Raw genomic sequence first — 24,527 nt, forward strand, 5'->3', positions numbered from 1 at the left:
GATTATATGGACAATCATGCGATTAATCGCGATTAAATATTTTAATCGACTGACAGCCCTACAATACATTTGCTGCATTAATAGCAGTCTCAGCGCCACTTGTTTAGGTTCTTGAACATTTTTGTTTGCGATATTACATTTGCTGTTCTACGTACAATTTGTGCAATAGCCTTTAACTACGTAACATGTATTCATAAACAGGCCGTAAGCTTTACTTATAATACAAATTAGTAATGTATTATTATATTAGTAATGCCACTCAATTGACAGTTGGTTCACCTATCTTAAATGGACTTAACTAATTCAGCATAATACATAATAACAGTCCTGCGATAAATCCCACCTTCATGATGTTTACGTATGTGTTATTTATATAAATCTGTATTCACACACAATCAGTGGCCAAACTGCACTGATTGTTAACTAATTGTAACTATCACAAATACGGCCTGCTAATAAATTAGCACAATTTCAATTGGGCAAATAGTACTGTACATCACAGTGTGCATACTGTGTACATGCATTATATGTTTTGGTACTGCATGTAAGAGATACTAGATCAATTATAATTGGGATAAAATAAGATCATGTATTAATGCCTGGGAGATTCAGGTGTCAAAGCAGCAACAGTACTAAGAGTGAAACACAGGAAAGAAAAGAAAATAGTTCATACAAGGATCACGATAATAACAAATAAAGAATGTAGGATGATTTTAAATGACATTTATTATTATGTTAAATACATAAAAATACAAACAAAGTAGGTAGCATTACATTAGGGTGCAAGTAATTAAGTGCAGGTTGTTAGACGTGTTTATTTTTACATAAGGATATTTTATATATTTATAATGTGTTTCATATTGTTATTGTTTCATGGCTGTCTTTCTCCCATCTTCTCCTTCCGCCAGGGGTCGTATTTTAACCCTTTCTCCATCCTCCATCCTGCCCGCCTGTGTGACTGACTGCCCAACGAGAAATGTTGGCAAAACACCCCCTCCTCATCGTGTAGGGAGAGAAAATATGGCGGACAAGCGCTAAATCCACATCAGAAACAAACACACACGTTACAAAGCAAGGTAAACATCCTCGGATACATCGAGCACGTCCTCTTTTAGCCTCGGCTTCAGCATTGCGCCCAGATTTCCACTGGTTAGCCTCTTGTATGCTACTCTGCTCCCTTTCTGCTAATGCTAATATTTATAATCAGGAGCTAACGAGCCACCTAGCATGCTAACGTAGCATCCCGGGCAGTGGGCATGTATCTGTGTTGCAGTGCGTAGCATAGCATGCTGGAAGTGGTGTCTGCACGACTGCACTTTGCATGCATGGTTTGTTTTCATTAATTGTTAATGCTTTATACCTTAAAGTCTATCCTCGGTGCAGTGTTTGCCTCCTGAAATAGCAATTTTGTCACGTAAATGAGCATCTAACCCGAATGCAAATACACCCCAGGAGAGGGCGGTGGGGGTCCCATGTGTTGGCTTTGTGTTTTGAATGGAGCACAACACATTTCGTCCATGTGAGACGCGATGTTTGTGGCTATAAATGGCAACAGCGTCCCGTGTAGATGACAGAGAAGTAGCACAAGCTGGGTGTTGAGTTGTAAACACTCAGTGAGTCAGCAACAGGAGGGAGGAGTGCCTGCTGCTCTCTAACGCCAGTCCTGTCACTTTACCCAGACGGAAACACGCAGGGACCGGGCCGCTTTCATTTGGACGCCACCCCCCCTTGGCGGAGGAAAAAGGCGCACTTCCATTGAAGAGGAAATCATCCGGGGAGGAGAAACACTGCGAAACGGTTATGAAGTTTTAAGGTAGGTAATGTTTATATGAGCACCAAGTTACTTTGTCAGTTCTCTGTTGGGCAAATTTCTTTGCGACTTTAATACCTCTCAGAATAAAGCCGCTGTAAATGTTAAGCAGACAAGTGTCGCTATAACGTTACTGTGTGTCAATACTGGCTTGTGCATGTTTTAAACACTTGCACAATTTCTGAAGTATCAGAAACTTTAAATGTTCTTGATAATTGGCAGGTTTTGTCGCCAAATATGTGTCGCTATATTTTACAAATCAAAACTTGTTTGGAAATGTTTATAAAGCCCTCGCATCTTTTCTGTTAGTTAGCTTGTTTCTGCCTTATCATAAACTTAAATATAATCTTAGTTGTGGTCTATCTTTGATTTACTTAATATCAAACAAATGCCACAGAACTGTGGGACTAGAAAGACTATTACTTGAAGCACTTGTTCAGTCTGACCTGTTGACCTGGATGTTGTGTCTGGTTGGTAAAGTTGGTTAAGGTTACATTAGGAGTAAGTGAGCCTTACAACATGTTGCTCTTATCCAGTGGTTGAAGCTTTATCTTCTTATAAACCCAACATTATATTTTTATTTTGAATGAGATTACTACATGGTATAGATTCAGATATTATCTTGTAATAGTCCTGTAAAAGCAATTTGAGCTCAGTGATACACACACATGTTTGAGGCAGTTGGTGATATATATATATATATATATATATATATATATGGTTAATATCGTAGTGATTTAGAGGCTATAGTTTGTGCTGCTGTTTTATTACGAGGTGTTTCCAATATTTGGTCCCCTTCGTTTATATCAATTACTGCCTGGACATGCAGTTAGCACAGCAAGGAGCTTGTATTGCATTTTGATATTTAAGTGAATCCTTAAAGTGTGAAAAAGCTGATTAAATCCAGATGTAGTACATTGTCGACGTGCTCTCGGGTCTCTTTGTTGAACTTGCCTCGGGTTTGCATCCCATGACGACCTCCTGCCTGGAGAGTAGGCCAGCGAGCTGAGCTACACAGACAACAGGGGCAGCGCTCTGGTTTCCCTGAGAAATGCAGTGCAGTTAACACGTGGGAGCCTAACCTTGGCTCTGAATGCTCCTGAATGTTTGTTGGTGGGATCAAGCCTACAAATAGTTAGATGTTCAAAGTTACTTTCTGATACAACAACAAAACAGACCTTTCATTTTTAAACAAATGTACAGTATAAATTCAATGCCTAGTACCTAATCCCTTTGAGATATACAAATAAAACTAATTATTGACATAAATAAGGGTGGTTAAATCTTCCATTCACTCAAAATAAGCTTTTAACTATAACTGCTGGGTCTCGTATACGTTTTACGATGCCTTCAGAACAATTTAAACAATTTAAACAGCAACCCCTTTGAGTAGGTTTAAGGTTGAAGAAATACAATCTGCCTGACAGTACTATACATTGAGCTTATTCCAGCTCTTGCCTTTGAAGTAAAGTTAAATGAACCAACATACAAGTGGGTAGGGCTGCTCGATTATAGCAAAAATCATAATCTCGATTATTTGGGTCAATAATTGATATCACGATTATTAAAAACCATTATCCATTTACTTTGAAAACATCAATTTATTGAAAAGAAAAATGTGTAGTATGTTTTTAACAGTTGATTACCCTGAACTTTAAGTGTAATTCAATTGAAAAACCAATACAAAAATATATAATCTCTTTTTTTTTTTTAAATAAATAATAATAATCGTTTTATTTCGATGATGTTGTTTTCATAATCCAAAATCGTAATTGCGATTAAAATACGATGAATTGAGCAGCCCTACAAGTGGGTCTGTGAGGATGATGGTCTTTTTAAATGCATACATTTGTGTTATATGATGCTTACACCTTTAGGGATAAACTATATATAGTGTGTGAGCTTCTTTTGTTTAAGATGCTGTGTGGACTGTATTTTTACCAGCTTAATCTACAATAAAATGGTCACATTAGCAACTTATTCACTTTATTTAAAGCACTAACATAGTTATTTTTGTGCCTTTTTGTTCCTATAGAGTGGAGGCCACTGTTGTGTTGTGAGCTTGGTCAGTATTGTTGGAGCATGAGGAAACCTGTGCCACAGAAAGGTAAGAATTGATCACACCACGCTCAGTATGATTTGTAACAAACAATATTCATAGAAGCCTGCTTGGGAAGTTAGAAGTAAAGCACATTTCATACAAAACAACCGCTGTGTTTTTACTGTGCAGGCAGATTCATATATTCTCTTGTAATAGTCCTGTTATCCCAGTCAGTGTTTGGAGCAGGGACTGGGGCTTGTATTGCAAGGTACTGACTGATGTGAAAATCACCCGTAGTTTAGAGCTTATTCTATCTGTCTCGGCTCCTGTAGCTTTAGAGTGGAAAGATGCCAGAAGGATCAAGCATGCCCGGAGTGGACGGCCCTCCCGGGTGCCCTCACAGTACCAAGGTAAATAACCCACAGCAGCCGGTGATATATGAAGGCACTTTTGAGCAGTTCCAACGGGAAAATAGTGCCACGGGATTTGCCTCAAACATGTTCATTAATCATCAAGACAAAGTCTGCTACAAATGTGGATAATACATTTGAAGCCTTGTGTGTCTTTGTTGTTTTGTTCATTAACATGTACAATTCAAGTCAAAATGAATAAAAACCTGAACAATTATGCAGCTTATCACGACAGGAAAAACACACATTTACATAATGCTTTCATTGTGATGTTGTTCTTCTCCAGGACATTTTAGTTGGGACAAATACCTTAAAGAGACAGGGGCCTCGAGCGCTCCCTCTTCTTGCTTCAGACAGGTGAGCAAGATTTAAATGTGCACTCTCAACTCAAAACTATTTGTTAGCATATCTTCAACTCAGTTATTTCTCCACTGCTCTTAATATGTTGACACTCTCCAACTTGTCTGTCATTGCCATCTAGAGCGTCACACCTCCACTAAACGAGTTCAAGGCCGGGATGAAGCTGGAGGCCCAGGACCCCCGAAACACTACGTCCACCTGCATCGCCACAGTGGTGGGCCTGACGGGCTCGCGGCTGCGGCTGCGCCTCGACGGGTCGGACAACAAGAACGACTTCTGGCGCCTCGTGGACTCCTCGGAGATCCAGCCAATCGGCAACTGTGAAAAGAGCGGAGGCATGCTACAGCCACCGCTTGGTAAGGACACAGTGTCTCTTTTTCATTTTAGGTCCACTAGGTGTCAGTGACTAACAGCACCGAAAAGTCAATGTGTCATGTTGTTGACTATAAATAACTTCCTGACACAACGAAGAAAGCCTTTTATCTAGGTCATTTCCATATTAAAAACCCATGGGAAAAGACACACACACTCTATACACACTCTACACTCCTATATATCTGTAGGGCTGCAACGAATTACTCTTTCATTATTTATTAATCTGCTAATTATTTTCTTGATTAATAATTGAGTCTAGTAAATGTCCAAATGTGCTAAAAACTCATTCGATTTTAATTTCAAGTCAATTTAATTTCCTAAGATGTGTTGTTTGACCGACCAGCAGTCCCAAACTCTAACAATATATTTAATTTACGGTAATACAAAACACAGAAAAGCACCACCATGCCCACATTTGAGAAGCTGGAACCAGTGTTGTCTTGAATAATGACTGAAATAACAAATCAATCAATTGTGAAAATGGTTGCAGGTAATTTGTATTCACTTGACAGGGTGATTATTTGTGTTCCAAAGATCTGTTTCTTCAATCTCACCATGTTTATCATATAATATTTAGATTTTAAGATGTTGTACTAATGACAACTTTTGTTCTCCTTTACAGGTTTCCGTCTCAATGCGTCCTCTTGGCCCATGTTCCTTTTGAAAACACTAAATGGAGCTGAGATGGCGCCCTCGCGCATCTTTCACAAGGTACCTGTGCATGGCTCACAATCTCAATACACTAAAAACAACTTGCTGTCCCATTTCGTCCTGTCTTAGCTACTCTACACTGGCTTCCTGTAACTTTCAGAATTGATTTTAAGGTGCTTCTCCTCATATACAAAGCTCTAAATGGACAAGGACCCAGCTACATTGCTGACTCTCTAATGAACTACACTGCGATCATCAGATGCAGGTCTATTAGAGGTCACCAGAAAGAGTCATAAGAAGATCGGTGATGCAGCCTTTGTAAACTACGCCCCAGAACTGTGGAACATGTTACCCAACAATATTAGGGAAGCTAAGACATTAGGCATTTTTAAAAGGCAGCTTAAAACCTATCTCTTTACCAAAGCATTTGACTGATTTTACACTATTATACTGCACTATTCTCTGTGATTGACATTGCACAATTTCTCTGTTTTATTCCCCATGTTTTTATTTTTAATTATTTTATCCCACTTTATGCTTTGCTCTTGCTGCTTGTTTTACACTGATTTTATGTCTTATTTTTTACCGATGTAAAACACTTTGAACTGCAATCCCCTGTATGAAAGCTGCTATACAAATAAAGTTATTATTATTATTATATAAAGGGGAACACAAGCATGTTTATTCACTTATTCTTAGTTCTCTCTTAACAACAATTGACCAGCATTTAGTAGATTTACCTGAACATACCTCGTACAAATAAATGCACACATGCCAACTTCATACCTGACCCTGTCGTTCTCTTCGTGTTCCCCAGCAGGAGCCTCCCGCCCCGGAGCAGAACTCCTTCCAGGTGGGCATGAAGCTGGAGGCGGTTGACCGCAAAAATCCCCACTTCATCTGCCCGGCGACAGCTGGTGCGCTGCGTGGTGTGGAGGTGCTGGTCACCTTCGATGGTTGGCGGGGAGCCTTCGATTACTACTGCCGCTACGACTCGAGGGACATCTTCCCCGTGGGCTGGTGCGCCCTCACAGGGGACAACCTGCAGTCGCCTGGAACCAAAGGTCTGTATCTTTCAATAGATGGCTGGATGTTTTGTGACAAAGGGTGTTATATCTCAGCAAAAATAGTTTTCACTGTATTGCTAAGGAGGCTGAAATACACAAAACAGGTGGTTTTGAAGCGTAGGTTGGTAGTTTAGGGAGACTGATCCTTTAAAGCAGGGGTGTCAAACTCAAGGCCTGCGACTTCATTTCATGTGGCCCCACAAGAGCTTGCAAAGAATATAATGTTTATTATATGGTTACATGCCGCTTTACAGAAGTACATTGCCCATAAACTACATGTCCCACAATGCATCTCAAATTAGACTTTTTTTCTGGGAATTTGACTTTTTTGTTCAAAGTGTTACTACTTTTTCAAAATGTCACTTTATTTTCAGAATTTGGCTTTTCTTTTTAAATCATTTTGTGACATGCACACTTAAGAGACTTTCAATTGTTTGCCCTAGACTTCTGCTTTCAGACGTAGTTAATTATGAAGTTATTACCCTAATAATCCAATGCGGAGGCAATAATGTCATATAATACATTATTTGATATATATTACATATTCATATATTTATTCTTATATATAAAACTGGCCCTTTGAGTGCAACCATGATGCTAATGTGGCCCGAGTTGTGAGAGAGTACAAAATGTGCTTGATTGACATGTCCTTGTCTCTCCAGATACAACTTGTACGTTACTATTCCAATTGGTACGTTAAGATCAGCATTCACAGAAAAAAAACTACCTTCATGGGTTTCACCACCTTTAACAAGAGCAGAGATCCAATCACTGTGGTTAACATGAAATACCTTTATTGGTGTGCAGGGAGGACACATTGGGATTCCTCATTATCTAGCTTAGTAGAAGGAGCATTTTATCGCGTTGTCGCCTTCCTGCCTCCTCCTTGTATGGAGCTTTTTTTTTGGAGGGAAACGTTTCCACAATCACCACTACTACTTTGGGATAACTATTGTTAGCTATTTGGTTGAGTTGCCTGGTAGCAAAATGCTCTCTGGCAGCGCACGCAGTGATGCAGTGTATATGTTTTGTATAGGCTTTTATTGTGAAGGTAAGAACGGATGGAGTGTAGTTGTGATGGGATAATAAAGATTCTGCTGTATTGGTTCAGACTACAGAGCCTTGTATTGCTGTTATTACTTTCATAATTAAGACGCATCCCAAGAGCTCCTTCTTTGTGTGCCGTAAATCAAGCCTTTGTTTTCCTGTGAGATTGCAACCCTATGGGAGATAGGTTTGCATATTGTAAGCGAGGCTTACAGGGAACCAATTTAAACGCAGATGGTGTCATTATTCTACAGCCGTTAGATTGTGCAATCAGCATTTACTTCACGACGATAAGGTAAAGCACATTAAGGCGTCTAATGCTACTTTTAAAATGAGATGAATTAGTATACGGAGTTGGACGCACACATTCCAATAAGTTAGTTTGTAAGACATTATCATATTTCATATATTTATATATGGAATTTGTAATTATCATAGTTAAATTGGCAGATCCATGACCTTTTTAAGTCAACAATATTATTTGTACACTTCCTTTGGATTGCATTCCAGTCAGTGTATTTTCAAAACTCATGCTGATATATTTTAAGACCAATTTGTGAAGAAGTACTTTAAAATCACTTTTGGTGCTTATTTTTTGAACAACCTTGAGTGGTATTTATTTGATTTGTTGTCCTTCTTTGCTTGTACATTTTTGCCACAATAGTGAGGCGCTTTGTTCAATATATTGAGCTGGAGTTCTGCTTTTCGTAGTATTTATGGGTTGGTTTGGTGCAGCTGTGTGACGGAAGATCATCATCTGCCTGAAGGCATCATTAGCAACAATTGATCAAGTCATTAACATGAGTTTGCTATTTTTTATTTCGAATGCTCTCTGCGGATATAATTATAACTCTGTTTGCAAACTCTACTTCTAGTATCTAATAAAATGATGTCTAGTTTGTAAAAAGTTGCAGTGTGCACACCAGTCGTTTTCTCATTCAGCAAACAAGGACTTTTCTTTTCCCCAGTCAGTGTCTCTTAAAGCAGGAAGTTGCCATGAATAATGTCTCCTCAAGAGGAATCAGAGGAAGCAATTTGTCATACAGGAAACATAAAAGGAAGGAGTGGATACGGGGGTTATCAGTCAGAAGGTCAGCTGTACTCCTCAGTTAGAGTTCATAGTATCTAAAGGAGTGGAAAAGGAAGGAGGGATGTAAGGGATGCAGGACATGCCTTTGGAGCCTGCTAGTGTCCTATGAAGGCCTGGCACCCCCCCAGTTGGCAGAGCCGGGCCCTCACGTGGTTGAAAGGAGCCCGGGTTTCCCTCCACAGGCCTCTCGCTGGCACCCCGGCTAACAGCTTCTGATTAGACACTAGGAGGGAATTTAGTTAAGAGAGGGGACAGAAACCAAGAGAAAAGACAGACGTATGCCGTGAGAGGAGGATTGTTTACATTATTAGCAGATGGTGGGAGGGGAGAAGAAGAAGAAATAAAAAAAAAGGAGGAGCAAAGGCAGAGGGAGAGGAGGACAGGGCAGGAGGAGAGGGTGAATCTGAGGACAGCTGTGCAGACGACCACACACTTTTGACTTTTCCTTTGGGCACGAGAGGTGAGTAAAGATGAATGGAATTACAGAAATGCTGTCGGAGTGATAGAGTTGACGCTTTTCAGTCGGTATCTTCCTGTAGTGAGAAGCTGGAAACGGTTTGTGAACTCAATGAACTCGGTGCACTCACAGGAGAGAGAGAAAAAGGGTTTGCCTCGCGTCTGTTTGGCTGTATTTACAAGCACTGATCAATGAACATGTAACCTCGAGCTGGAACCTTTTAAACACATTAGCTACGGTTCAACCAATCTGTTTCGGGTCAATCAGGTGTCTTGTTTTTCTCTCCCTTATGAAAAGTTGCAGTCGCCCGAGGACTGAGCCTTGCATTGATTGGTGGGCCCGTGTGAGAGTGTGTTTAATAAATAAAGCTCCCCGGGCCAAAGCCTGTGCTAATGTGTGTGGCTGCTCCACTCGTAAATCTGTCCTTGTTGGTCCGGGATGAATACCCATGCTTTTTGTGTGTGTGTGTGTGTGTGTGTGTGTGTGTGTGTGTGTGTGTGTGTGTGTGTGTGTGTGTGTGTGTATGTGTGTGTGTGTGTGTGTGTGTGTGTGTGTGTGTGTGTGTGTGTGTGTGTGTGTGTGTGTGTGTGTGTGTGTGTGTGTGTGTGTGTGTGTGTGTGTGTGTGTGTGTGTGTGTGTGTGTGTGTGTGTGTGTGTGTGTGTGTGTGTGTGTGTGTGTGTGTGTGTGTGTGTGTGTGTGTGTGTGTGTGTGTGTGTGTGTGTGTGTGTGTGTGTGTGTGTGTGCGCTGTGGTTGTTGTTTTAATGCACACATTCCTGGAGTTTGTCCAGCTGTGTTGGCTTATTTATTTGGCTATTTTGATGTATTGAAAGCAGGCCCGGCTCGACATGATTTTTCCATGTGCATGTTCCCTCAGTGGTTAATGTGATTTGTGAAATGTTTCCCGTCAAGATGGGGAGGGTGCGTGTTCCATGGGTGGGAGTGTGAGAGATACATCTTAAGACCGTCTCTTAGCTGTCAGCAGCGTACTTCTTTAATAGGGTTTATTCCTCAGGCGCTTAAGGCGTTCACACATGTCTTCTTATTTTCATTCCAGCAGGGGGTTGAAGGTATGCTAGAAAAAAAGATTGTCTTTCTTTCAAACAGATGTTTTCCTTCACCTTTTCGCCAGTGTTCTTTCAGTTTTAGTTTTCCATCTGCCTTGTACTTGTCTTGGTAGTCACAGATCACAGTTTATCCAGGTAGTGTGTGTTTGTAAGATTTTTAAAATATAATACTGAACGAATATATGGTTTCCCACCAGATATCCAGCATAGTACTTCTTTACATTTTGTGTTTTCTGTCCATCCAGAGCAATACAACCTAAACGAAATGCATACATAGACACCATTAGAGTGGAAAACATGTTTATTTTCCGTTATGTAGATAAACCAACCTTTAGTATTGCGAGATCAATTACCATAATTACCCCAAGCAGTGTATTGATGTCTTACCGCAAAACAAAGTATCGCTGTAAGTGTTGCATCTATTATTTCCCCCTCCTTTAACCTGACTCCCATGAAGAGAAATTATATTGCAGAGAATTTCTCAAGAGTCTGACTTCTCTGACCTTATTTATATGCCGAAAAAAGGCCAAATAAACCCTTTGAGTTCACTGGCAGATTACAATTCAAAGAATGAGCAATCTTCAGGAGCGAAGTGGAGCATGCACACCTCGTGGTGTCACCTCTCACCCTCTCCTCTCTCTCTGTGAAGCACTCTCACCGTCTGAGAGGAGTAGCTTTGTGACCTCTTGCTTATAACCACCGAGTGGAAATGGTGGACTTACTCTGCTGCTTTAGCTCAGGTTTTGCATTGAACGGTGCTATATTTTGTAATAACTAAATGCTACAGATTATGAAATGAAGTTGTACATGTTTTATTCTGCATTAGACAGAAGTATTTGTATACTAGGTGAGTAATGCTAATACTTGATGAGCCACATGCATGGAGAGTGTATAATGTGTGTGCATGACACCACTTTCTTCTTGGTTGGCTGCAGCTAAAGTCAGCGGGGACTGTAGCCAACAGCGTAAAGGCTCCATGGATGAGTGAGCAGTCGGGTACATGACTCACACTGCTGTGTGTTGGTGTTAGGAGCTGCCATTCACATCACATAACCACATCATGTAGGTTTTAAATGACTTATTATGTGGAGAATATTTTGTTCTGGGATCACAAATGCTTTTAATGTGAAAATAACTACTCACTGTTCAAACATTATTACATTACTGTGCACCCCTTGTGATTAAATGGGTAGCCTGGAGCTGTAGCTGTTAATGTATTATTTCACTGTTAAGCCACAGCTTTTTACTCATCTCCCTTGTTTCTCTGTATTTGTCCATCTCTGTCCGTGCACTAGTGTTGCCTAAGAGCCTCGGGCCATTGACAGACGGGAGTGTGGAGAGCCCGGCCATGCACCCCCCGCCCACAGTGGGCAGGCCTCCAGGTCAGAGAGGACGAAAGCCAGGCCGCAGGAAAGCCAAAGTGACGGCGCTGTGGAGCCAGAAGGGCCCGGCGCTGGGGCCGCAGAGCCTCCAGCCTGTCAAAGTCCTGGAGCCCATCAAGATCCCCAAGAAGAGAGGGCCCAAGCCTGGCAGTAAGGTAGGCATGAGGGGGCGAACCATCAGAGACAGACGGTTATCTTTATTGATCATGGCATGGTCAGTTTATCTTGATTTAAAAAACACATTTATTGCATTTAAATTAGGGATGCACGATATTGGTTTTTTGAAACCGATACCGATAACTTCCTGCTTCTCAAGACCGATAATAATATAATATATATATATATATATATTAAATGTACCTGTAGTTTTTGCACACCTGGTGGTAAAAAAAGACACTAGTAGTGAGCAAATGACATGAGCATTACTACTATGAACAAAACAAAGCCAAGAACAGTTTTGATTTTCCCAAATAAAGTTCTTGCCTTTTTCAAAAGCCTCGTCGATAGGTAAAAGCCCCGGTGCCTTTGCAGCTGGCTTTGGATTCGCCGCTAGTTTAGCAGCGCAGGCGTCTTCGTACGCTTTTAACACACCATCGTAGCGATGGCGATGTTTCAGGCGACTGATCAGGTTGGAAGTATTATAGCTCGTTGCCTTTTTCCCTCCTCGTGGAACTTCTGCATTACATTTGTTAATACAAATAGCAAGCGAACTATCTAACTCTGAAACTTTGAAATAGTCCCATACTACCGACGACATGTTTGTTTACTGTCCTGGCTTCACGGCCGCACACCATTCAGGTCACAGCCAGGCATGAGTTAGGGAGCGCTGGATTTGTGAAGAACTCCCCTCTTCCTAAACCACTAATACCACAGTACTGGCAAACCGGGAGGAGCCGAATGAAAAACAAGCGCCCCTCATCCCAATCCACCCACACAGCTGTACTTTTTTCTTTTTTTTACCCAAAAAATATATTGTATATTATCGGGGCTATTAATACTGTTATCGGGTTTATCGGGATGACGTCATAATTCCTAATATTGGACCGATAATTATCGTGCCTATAATTATCGTGCACCACTAATTTAAAGAAATTATGTCAATCTAGTCCTGCAGATAGCTTTGGTTTTATATTCTCAGGTTTTGTGGTTTCTGTGCATAAGATTTCCGCCTTTTCCACGATACACCGACTTTTTATTTGATTCTGATAGGACCACGCCTGTTCAAAGTGAGGTCTGTGGATTATTGAAATTTGTTTAAGAGATTATAAAACATGGTCATTTTTCAATGTGGTGATCGCATAAATTCCATTCTACTGTATTCAAGTGGAGTGCAGACATCTCAGGGGCAAAATTGTCAAAATAAAGGGACTCAAAACTAACTACTTTATGTATGTATTTGTTTCTACAGAGATTAATATTGGAGGTAGAATAAAATGAGTTGAGGGAACCAAAGACTGACTGACGTTTGAAAGAATATACTGTCTTCTGATGGGCCTCTGTTCAGCATGTCTGACCTTGCGTCATTGTGTAGTATCCCAGCATTAAAGTCACCCCACTTGACTCTTTGTCTCTTCTTTTGTTTTTCAGCTGGGCTGGGCGAAGAGAGCAGGCTGGCTGGAAGATGCCATGGCGGGCCCAGGAAGGCCAGTGACGGGCCCCGGGAGAACCAGGGGCCGCCTGCCTGCTAACTGGGCCCAGAGGATCGCTCTGCAGACTCAGGCCGAAGAACCCGTCAAAATCCCAAAGAAAAGAGGGCCCAAGCCTGGCAGCAAGGTACACACACACTGAAACACAGAATATCAAAAAGAGATATTTATTCTTGAAAACACTCATTAGCATTTCAGGAGTTAGCAGGATGTGTTTACCAGTGATAGTTTATTAGTCATTTAAAAGTCTCTTTGGATATTTTATTATCTCCTGCTTTCCTCTTTGTTGTTATCTTACCTTTTTGTTACCTTTTATACCAATAAGACTAGCGAGTCCCTTTAGGGAATATGTTTCAAAATCCTAAGCACATTTTTAAAAGGATGGATCAAACTTGTTGGTTGTGTGTTAGATTAAAAAGCATGAAGGCATCTTGTTTGCCACCTTTTTTTCCAGTTAAAGCAGATTGAGCTGGTTTCCATTTTAAAGGCAACAATATATTATTACAAAAACAAAGCGGCTGCCCACAACAAATGATTGATGCTGGAGAAACAGGCAGCCTCACTCATCAGGTTCAAATAATGTACTGAAGACAGATTAATGGTAATACTTGGCAGAGTCATGACTTTCCTTTCCTTTTGATCTTTCTTTTGTTTACTGACAAAACACCATGTCACATTCACCGGTAGGCCCTTTGTTTTGAAATGATGCTATAAAATGAGCTATTAAAGACATTACACAAATGTACAGATGGTATCGAACCAGCAAAAACCCAAATGTTATATAAATGTGTGTGTTTGTATCCAGAGGAAACCCCGGGTGGTCCCTAATCCGGTCCCCACGTCTCCCACCACCAGCACCCCAGAGCCCGACACCAGCACTGTGCCTCTGGACAACGCCACCATCCCCAACTCTGCACTACAGGCCCCCACAGGTACACAACACCCACACACCTGGACATAGCGCATATTATTATTTATGCCTGGGGTGTCCTGGCTGTTTGTAAAGCTGTCACTCACAAATAGCAGTGAGTATATGCAAAAACAAGGTTTAAAATAGACAAAGTGGTCGCTTTATTTATTCAAAGTTGAAAAAGTTGAGAAAGTACAGACAAACAACTACATTTTTTGATTATACAACATGTTTGTCATTTATTAACACAGATGAAAAACTAGAGGGACAACCGTTGCTATGTTACTCTGAACATTCTGTTTCCATAGTAACAAACTGTCCAACGGTTTACTATTTGACTGTGATTGTAAAACATCACAAAAAAGCCACATAACTTGATTCAACATGTTTAACCACAGACAATGTAGAGTTGTTTCCACCACAGAATAACGTCTTATGAATAATAAAATAATTAATAGTAATAATAATAATACATTTCATTTATATAGCACCCTTTAAAAACAACGTCATCTCAAGGTGCTTCACAATGCTATGAGGAGAAAATATAAAGTTATCCAAGGAGCATATTGAATAAAATATAAAAAAGGCATAAAAGGTTAGAATAAAAATAAAGGACAGTCGTTAAAATGCGTCGTGGAACAAGTCACATAACCTTCATCATTGACTCTTCTGCTTTGTGCTTCCCTGCACAGTTTGTGTGTACCTTAACAAGTACGGCAAAGCGGGGCCCCATCTGGACCCGCGGCGTATCCAGCAGCTCCCGGATCACTTTGGGCCGGGCCGGGCCTCCTCGGTCCTCCAGCAGTGTGTTCAGGCCTGCGTGGACTCGGCCCACAACCAGGGCACCGTCTTCTCCTGCCTCAAGTCTGGGCACGGGGGGGAAGTCATTTCAGGTGGGGATCAAACTCTCAATTTAATAAAGAATATCATTTTTCTCTCTCACTCTCCTCCTTCTAGAAATAGTCCCTATGAATAAGCATTTTAAAAGGCCTAATTGTTTACTTTTTTTAATTGCGGTTATCCCATCTTTGTTTAATTACCTGAAGTTAGTGAAATATCCCCCACCTAAATACAACCAGAGCACATGGAGCATTTTGTTCCATTGTCATTGTTTGTTGAGGTCTGAAAGAAATGTGTTTAAAGCTCACACTCACATCAACAAACATGTTTCTTTTAACAATTTGTTTCATGTAAAACAAAACGTTTTCAGCATTTTCTTTCAGTTAGTTGAAGTCAAATGTCCTTGTTAAGTTAATCAAATATAGTCATAGTCACAGTTAACAACATCCTGTTTAGCTTTTGTTGACTTAAGTTAAGTAAGTAGCAAAGACGCAACAAAACGTTTGTTCAAATGTGTTTTGTTTTTCTATCAGCACTTAAGCCTGTTGATATAGTCTCAGTTTGTATTTACTGATGCCGGTGCTGTCTCATCATTGCCTTGCTTCATTCTTGTAACAAAAGGTCATGCACATATGTAGTCATAGTTCTTGTTAACTAAATGAATACTGCTGTACATTTTATTGAACATCATCTGATCCTCTTTCCCTGTGCAGCTTACTTTGAGAAGAAGCAGCACACCCTGACCCTTCCCACGGTCAGCAGCGTCACCTACGTCCTCCGCTTCCTGGAGAAACTCTGCCACAACCTGCACTGCGACGCTCTGTTTGGCAGCCAGCCTGTGGCCAGAGGAGGCCTGCACTACGACACACACACACACACCGCCGGTCAGTGCACTGCTCTCTCGTCGTGACTTTACACACACATCATTTCATTTACAGCAGCTTTGTTGAGAATGTTGTCGTCATTTATGGAAACAGATCAGATACCTGGAGTAACAGTTTTACACATTTTCCAGATTGTTAGTGTACATATTGTTAAAGTTGACAAGAATATAAGAATAAAACTGCTGTAGACAAAATATATATTCTTCTCTAAAAAACGTTGAGGCATCCTAAGTGTTTGTAAGTTCTTAAAAAACACAAACTCCCTGAAGAAAAAATAAACTATCGCCTGCCTCACTCATGGGGAGTTGTTGGCAGTAACCTTCTAAGACACAAATCTTGTAAATACTTGAGGGAGAGGCACCATGTGACCCCCCCCCCCCCTGAGTGTCTGCACAGTATGTTCTACACTGCTCTACAAAAGGCACAACGTGTCTGCCATGCCTAGAATTTAGATAAGATAAATAAGACATAAAGTACATCTGTTTGGCTACCAGTTATTTACAAGTGTGCTCACAAAGAGGTTCTTTATTGGAGTAGAGAAAACGAGGTTGCAATTAATATGCTGTTCATTGCCATAATGCTTGTTTGTAATACATTCTGTAGTACTAGTGTGATCATGTTGAGGGTTAAACTGTTACAGTGTGTCTTCTTGCTGATGTGTTTGTCATCTATGTAATTCATGAACAATGCTTGAACATGTTAAGGCCCGGACACACCGAGCCGATTTCGGCCGTCGGTAGATGTCTGGCCGTCGATGAGCACCCTGCCGCCCGACTCAGATTGGTGTGTCCTGCACCGTCATGTCTTTTCGCTCCCGATTCAACATGTTGAATTTTGGCTGTCGGCAAAATAAATCACTCTGATTGGCTGTTCAGCTTAGCGAATCAGTGCATGAGAAGCGAAACGGAAGTGAAGAAGGCACACACTGACGGCTATTATTTTTCACTTTCCAGTACCGCACTAAACATGTTTTCGATTATAAGTCGTTATGTGAAACAGTCCGTGATGGACGAGAGTGAAAATGGAACGCACGCTATTTGTTGTTTGTATATATCACGCGGTCTGTCTTCCAGTTGCCTCTTTTCAATGACGAATACACACTACCGCCGCCTGCTGGTAAACAGAGTTATTGCCACTCACGCATGCGCAGTGCGTTCGTGCTTCTTGGCCGTCGACTGAAGTCTTTGCGGTGTGTTCCAGTGCGACTGTTTGGCCAAGACGCAGGAGACGTGAGGCGACACAACAGTCGGGTCCGTCGGGACGTGTTCTTTGGTGTCGTTTGGTGTGTCAGGGCCTTTACATGTCAAAGTATTCATTGACTAAATTCCCTCTTGTTCCATATTTCTGTACCAAAAATAGAAACATTTGTGTTTTTTACACTGCCATCATATCATATGAAATGTGGTCCACCTTTGTCCTTTCTAAATGTTTCACACATGGCTCTATCTTCTTTAGAGAAGAGGAGTTTTGGGGACAGCCTAACGACGGGCCCGGGTCGAGGCACTAAGCGCTTCCTCCAGGACTGCAACAGCCCTCTTCCTCAGAAACTGCCCAAAACCCCCCGGCACTCCACTGATGGTATGTCACTTTTTTATTGTCATGCATTTTCCTTAATATCCACCCTGGGCCTCATTCCTGCCACACAGAGCTACTGAAAGATACTTGCATATCTGGACTAGGGTTGCAACATTCCGGAAATCTTCAAAGATGGAAACTTTCCACGGGAATAAACTGGGAATTTTCTAAATTGAGAGTTGGCTCTTCGTAGGGAACTTAAATATAGTTGGGGAAAGTATATTTGAGCATAATCTTGACTAAAACAAACCGATGCCATTCAAGTACACTTGAATATCCATGCCATAGCACACTGCTTACTGCATGGCTATTGAGACCACACCCCCTACATGCACACGTGATTTCTAGAAGACTGGATCACACTTTTGAGCCCAAAGCACAAGGCAAATGAAGCCACACATTTGAGCCTGTGGACTACACAAAGTGAAGGAAGTTTTGATGATATTATGGGGTAATATACTTATTTAATGTTTAAATTGCAAATATCACATACAAATGTATTCATCTAGTACACAGGCCCACCCAGTTTACTCATTGGCCCACCCTGAGAAAGCTTCGGTGTCATTTACATTTTATTTTTTTTAATTTGTATTATTTTCTTATTATTATAAAAAATGTATTCACCCATTGAGAATATCCAAGAATTCAAAGTGAAATTCAAGTGAACAAATATCGAGTTTAATTAATGCTGTAGGTGTTTTGTCCTCTGAACCAAACTCATTTACGGTAAAAACTGATTATTGGTTCCGACGCGCGCCATAATAACGTGAGAGAGGCAGAGAGCTGCCTGCAAAATAAATGATGGCTCATCTAGCAGCGATCTATACGATCATTTTCTGATAACGATGAAATAGTCCCGCTTCCCTCTCCCCACCTCTCGTGCTGCTGGGCTGCCTGCTGGTGGACAGTCCGGAGAGATATACACAGGGTTGGGTTGTAACGGAATACATGTAACAGCGTTACGTAATCAGAATACAAAAAGCAAGTGTATTCAGCTGGCGTTACATTTGAAAAACGAGTAATCTGATTACAGTTACTTTCGTAAACCTGAAGTGAATACATTTTGGAATACTTATTGGAATTATTGGTGGAAAAGTTTCCTCACAAAATGTAATATTCATTACTGACAGAACTGTGTGCACACTGCACTGCGCTGCAGCATGTCTGTGAGAGAGAGAGATGCAGCGTGTCTGTGAGGCCCCGCCCCCGCACGCAGATGAGAGAGAGATCTTTCAAAATATATTGAAAGTTAGAAACGGAGATGGTTAGATAAAATGTGCAAGATAACGTTTATGTAGCATTTCTTTATTGTCGAAATGATGACATTTCATAACGGGATCAAAGTGAATGGCCTGCTGCTGCTGAATGCATGGGGCAAGGGACTGGAAACAGTTGTAAAAGTTATTACATCGTTTCAGATAATAATAATAAATTAAAGCTGCAAGCAGCGTTGAGCGGGTCTTCGACGCTCCGCAGGCTGTTGTCCGCACGTCTACAGCCTGTATTAATAATAGCATTGCAATAAATACATTGTGCGCGCATAGCGCATCTCCAAATAAAGGCAATGGCAGGCACTTTAGAAAATAACAAAAAATAAACCAACATCATGTTGATGTACCTCTGAACTGTAGTGGAGGAAAAGTACACCATGTACCTCTGAACTGTAGTGGAGGAAAAGTACACCATGTACCTCTGAACTGTAGTGAGTAGAAGTACACCATGTACCTCTGACTTATGTTTACTGCCAACCTAAAAGTACCTCAAAAATAGTAATCAATAATGTATTGAAAAGTTATTTGGCTCAGCCAGGTTATATGGGAGGCCTAGTCTACATACAGATCACTCATTTTGAAATATTAAACTTAGTTTTCTTTTAATTTTTCATCCTTGTGTAGAAGGCTATCACGAAACACGCATCTGGTTGTTTATAGCATAAAGAACATCTGATTTAATGTGAGGTAGGGAAATAATCATTTGAGTATAAGTATGTGTATATAAATATGTAATTTACAACAGCTGTAAGATGCTTGAAAAGCTGGAAAATGCACCTTGAAAATGCTTGAAAAGTGCTTGAATTTGACTTTGGAAAAGGTGTAAGAACCCTGAAGGAAGAAACTCTGTATTATCACTTTTAATGATCGTCTTTAATTCCACTATTAGAACAGTAATGCATTATTTCACCTTTATATTAGATGATGAGCTGTAGTGCACCACAACATTGGCTCTGTGACCAGATTGGACTCCTTGCTAGTCATGTTGTCTTGTTTACAAATAAAAATGCTTTTGTATAGTTTTTTTTCCTGTTGTTTATTTGTGAGTTAAAAAAAAAGGAAGTTCGCTTAAAGCTCTCGCCTGCTGTGTATAGTGTTTGCTTCTTTAATCAGTTGCTAATCAGTCTAATGCTGCACCGCCTTTTATGTGGGACATTTACTTCTAATAATCGACTGCTCCGAGTTGTCTAGTAAAGCCTTATGTAATCATATAAAAGGCGGCAGTAAATCAGAAGAAGCTTTTGGCTCAGGAGCGAGTCGTGTTACGTTCTGGGCCGGAGGTTAATCATTTCATCTTCTTCCGATTTCCTTAGATTTTAATTAAGTTAATGGAACATTAAAAGAGATTTATGTAAAAGAGTTCCCTTAAAAGGCTCTTCCACTTCTCCAGAACATACTCAAATCAATGTTATACTTCCCTACAGTTCCAGGCATTTCTCTGAGATCGATATCACGAGAATAAGGCCCATTGTAGCTTTTAAATCACTGTGTTGTTAGATTTTATTATTTTGTGTCCGCGCCAGCATAATGTGTCCGCCCTGTCCCATCCCTGACATGATATCTCAAAAAGGTCTTGAGGGATTTTGTCCCTTGAGTCTAATTAGACTAAGTGATGAACAAATGTTATTCTGATGTTCAAAGGTCGAGTCAAATGTGAACTCAAAAAATAACTCTAATTATGCTAAAATCTAATGGGAGACAATTAAATGATGACATTTTATTTCCCGAAGGTCACTATGATACCATCATCATTTTCAACATAGAGGTTATTATGTCTAAGTGCACATCTTGAAACTGTTTCGATTGTACATTTCTTCTTCTGCTGCAGCCAAGTTGATTATGAACCCACTTTTAGGAATGTTAGCTTTTCTGGATGGACATACACACATATTTGAAGTATTGTCGTCACGGCTACAGCTATGATGTTCTTCAAGCTTTATTAGCCAAGCATGTGAACACATTTGGACCCAGAGGTCCTTTTGTAGTCCACCCTTGTTCACTTCCTCTCCCTAGACGACAAGCAGGACATGGAGCTGCTGTTCAATGGTTGTTCTGATATAAAGCTCCGAGAGAGAGAGTTGTTTTGTACGTCTGCAAACATAATAATAATAATAATAATAATAAAGTAGAGACAGGATGTTCCTCGATGGAAATGTTTTTCTTCTTTTTTTATGGTTTTGCACAATTTGAAAATAGATATAACGAATGATAAACATTGCAGGAAGAGGCAAAATACCCGGCTACTTAAATAATGTTAAAAATCACAATTTGATATAGAACTCAAGATCAGTGTTCAAACAATTGCTTAAATGTAATAAAAGGGCAAACTTAAGAACAAACATACTATACTAAAACTTCAAATAAGTAACACACATTTACAAAAGAAAAGAAAGGAAAGTCATACACCTTCAGCAAAAAATCTACTTTATTCCTTTTAATAACATCTTAATATAAACGTGTTAGTAATCTGGACACACACTGATGTAAACTGCAACTTCAGGGGTCTGGTGTTTTAGGCTGGTGGCCCCTTTTGTTATGATAGTGCCCCGTTTTAACGTTTAAACCGTTATGTGTTCATTTGATCTCACCGTGACTCTTCTGTGTCCCCAGGTGAGTCCTTCATGGAGAACAGCGTTGGATCATCAGAGCACTTAAAGGAGAGCCCTCTCTCTCCAAACTCCACGGTACAAACGCCCGGCCTGCGGTCTCCCCCCAAGCTGCTGCTTCACAACAACTCGACAGGTAGGACGAGAGACGCCGATTCAGGAGCAATAGTCGCCGTGGAACACCATTTGAGTGCAGCGGTTGTATCGCTCCTGAATGGTACGACCACACCGAACATAGTCCTGGTATTTACAACAGAAAAGCAGGGGACTTGAAAGATCAGTTTGAAGGCTGTCAGACACCAAATAAATACAGACATAATGAAATATTCAAAGGATTTCACAACGCTGCAAAGTTAACCCAGCAACACTTGCAAACGATTGCGAGGTAAACTGTTGAAATATGGCAGCCATGCTACAAAGTAATTGACAGAATTGTGCTCATATTGAATTCGACAACATTGCACTTTGCCGGATGACGACACTGCATTTTATGGTGGATTCCTCTACTTGGCCCCTCTGCTGCGTCGCTGGACAGACCCTATAGAAATGAAACGGGGGGCTGCGTATATGCGCCCTGTCCAAAAAGCCTAAAATCAGACTGAACTGTAAGTAGGCTTTAACCAATACAGTTTTTGAGGCTGATAATACTGCACTTGAACATTTGTGTCTCATCTTCATAGGAGGTGACTAATAGTAATTACATTTTGTTGCTGCAAGAGTTGTGTCTTTACAAGATGAATTACACTTTTGGATTATAAGCTTGCAGAGCAGCTAGAATTACTTGTATTACTATATTTTTAGATAAAGGTATATATGGATAATATAGTGAGTAACAGTGGATTTTTCAGTTTATATACATTTCTGTGCCATGTGGAGTCGGCATTTACAGTTCAGGCCATTCATTTTGATAATAGTCATTTTCAGTTTGCTCTTTTGTACTTTCAGGCTCAGGCAGTTTTCGGGAGAGCCCCAGGCCGAGCGGTCAGGACCCCAACCTGTGGACCGTGGAGGAAGTGATGCAGTACATCAGAGAGATCGACCCAGTGCTGGCACCACATGCTGACCTCTTCAGAAAACATGTATGTATTCTCTCATAACTTAAAAAAAACCTATATATTTAGTTTTAGTATACCAGTCATTGATGTTGGTTCGTACATTAGCACAACTTAACTTTCTCTTTGTTAAATAATGAAAATGCCCCCCCTCTCTGCTGCAGGAGATTGACGGCAAAGCACTCCTGTTGCTCCGCAGCGACATGATGATGAAGTACATGGGCTTAAAGCTCGGCCCCTCTCTAAAACTCCTCTTCCACATCGACAAACTCAAACGGGGTTGAGGCGGTCAGCTGACCAGCTCCCAAAGGACTGAATCATCCTGTTCTAGGATCAGTATATCATGCACTTCCTATACTGACCATTTACATGTAGCAAGCTTCATCACACACACGACCATATCTGGTATTACAAACCCTGTACTGACCTCATCCAATGAGGAATGTTTATTGTGTGTAGCACAATCCAGCCCTAAGGCAGCATGGGATACGTAGAATCACACACTTGTCCGCCATCTGTTTCACATTTCAGTTTAACTTGAAAAGTCCTCTGTGGCCATGTTAACTTAACTGTACAAGTTCTTTGGGCCATTTTCTATAATGTTACATTTTATTCTGAACATTTCATATTTTGTACTTCATGGATTTATCAACTTTAATTGTTGCCTTTTTCAACGGTTTGTGTCAGAAATGATAAAAGGAAGACAAGAAAAAACGATATTCATCCCAATAGTTGGGAATGCTTATGGTTAACTCCTCAATTTGAGGAACAATTTTGCAACCAATGCTATAGAAGTAAAAAAAAAACACTATTCTGAAAATACTGCCATGAAGAAATCTGTTTATTAATTCTTATTCTGGATGTTGTTTACGATGCCTTGTCTTGTCTTTGTTATTTGTACTTTTTTAATTTTTATACTATATTATTAGAGTTCCTACATGGAGAGCCCTATCATGCTTAACATTGTTCAATAAATATATAATAATTCAAATCTTGGTTCATTTCATCTAGTTTATTTGTTCTGCAGAGCCACCATTTGTGATAACATTTAGTTTACACTTTATTGTTTACAGTAGAGAAATTGATCACGTCATTTTATTTATTACTAAAGTGTTATATTCGTCCTTCTTGTCTCATGGCAAACTGATTATATGCCTCATACACATGTGGTGTTAAAAGTCTGGTCTTGTAAGGCTTTAAAATGTATATATATGGCTTTAATTCTGAGATATTAAATTCTGAACTACAATTAGAAGAACAGTCAATTTAGTGCCAACTATATTCCATGTAGTTCCAATGGCTCACCAGCAGGGGGCACCACAGCCTCGTGTATCTCTTGGCAGTCGTGTCTCCTTGCTGTTTCTACTCACTGATGCACTGCCATGGATGGCCATATCTCCATCTGGTACACTCTGCATGATCATCTGAGAGATATTTTAACATCGCGTTAAGATTCCTTATCTTGTTGTTGCTCTTTTGTCCGCATTTCTCCTGAATTACTTTCTAGTAATTTCATGTATTTTCCACGAGTTGAAACCCCTCTGTTCTCTGATTATGTCAGCCTATTGTCCATGCTGTTTCTGGTAAATATTGCTGTCATTGTTCCTGTCAGTACATGAGTGGGCTAATAGGCTTGTGGGCGAAAAAAAAATGACTTGTGTGTACTGAAGCGACTCGGCATTAAACTGAACATCTTACCACATCCTCCGAGTGAAAACAGTAAAACGTCTCGCCCAAACGCAGGGACCAAACCCAGTGCTTCTAACTGACATGGATGAGTATGAATGCACTTGTCTGTGTGCGAGCATATGACACACTCACAATCTGTGCTGTGTTTGTGTGTTCTGCTCAGGCACATGTGACAGGCGCACAGCTCGTGGCTGATGCCTGTGTTGTTGATGTGTAGGCCTAATGGTAGCCAACGCTATTTATAGAAATAACAGCTCCTTGTGCTGCATATTGTGTTTGTGAAGGGAGCTTTTGCTTA

General features: G+C 40.5%; 1 protein-coding gene across 3 annotated transcripts; it reads left to right on the forward strand.

The window, feature by feature from the left end:
- The first annotated feature begins 916 nt into the window (after positions 1 to 916).
- On the forward strand, positions 917 to 23,506 carry LOC117461477 (polycomb protein SCMH1-like). 3 transcript variants are annotated; one of them, XM_034103360.2, is made up of 17 exons: positions 917 to 1,076; positions 1,680 to 1,813; positions 3,846 to 3,917; positions 4,184 to 4,261; positions 4,548 to 4,618; positions 4,743 to 4,977; positions 5,619 to 5,707; positions 6,465 to 6,711; positions 11,670 to 11,911; positions 13,344 to 13,529; positions 14,208 to 14,334; positions 15,005 to 15,205; positions 15,866 to 16,036; positions 17,492 to 17,614; positions 21,493 to 21,624; positions 22,434 to 22,567; positions 22,705 to 23,506. In XM_034103360.2, the coding sequence occupies exons 3-17, from the start codon at positions 3,893 to 3,895 to the stop codon at positions 22,822 to 22,824; spliced, it is 2,181 nt and encodes a 726-aa protein (XP_033959251.1). In that variant the 5' UTR covers positions 917 to 1,076; positions 1,680 to 1,813; positions 3,846 to 3,892; the 3' UTR covers positions 22,825 to 23,506. The 3 variants fall into 3 exon arrangements, with proteins under 3 accessions (XP_033959251.1, XP_033959252.1, XP_071062054.1); XM_034103361.2 differs by having other exon boundaries at positions 6,468 to 6,711; XM_071205953.1 differs by lacking the exons at positions 17,492 to 17,614; positions 21,493 to 21,624; positions 22,434 to 22,567; positions 22,705 to 23,506 and adding an exon at positions 17,237 to 17,472.
- The last annotated feature ends 1,021 nt before the right edge of the window (positions 23,507 to 24,527 follow it).

Source organism: Pseudochaenichthys georgianus, chromosome 16, assembly GCF_902827115.2.
Source record: "Pseudochaenichthys georgianus chromosome 16, fPseGeo1.2, whole genome shotgun sequence".
NCBI classification, from domain to species: Eukaryota; Metazoa; Chordata; class Actinopteri; order Perciformes; family Channichthyidae; genus Pseudochaenichthys; species Pseudochaenichthys georgianus.

What these genes read in the sequence shown, in the direction of transcription:
- LOC117461477 (XM_034103360.2), top strand. Translation starts at nt 3,893, where the DNA reads ATGAGGAAACCTGTGCCACAGAAAG. An exon ending in CCTCTTCTTGCTTCAGACAG is followed by an intron (nt 4,619 to 4,742) that starts GTGAGCAAGATT and finishes ATTGCCATCTAG; the next exon opens with AGCGTCACACCTCCACTAAA. An exon ending in CCTCGCGCATCTTTCACAAG is followed by an intron (nt 5,708 to 6,464) that starts GTACCTGTGCAT and finishes CGTGTTCCCCAG; the next exon opens with CAGGAGCCTCCCGCCCCGGA.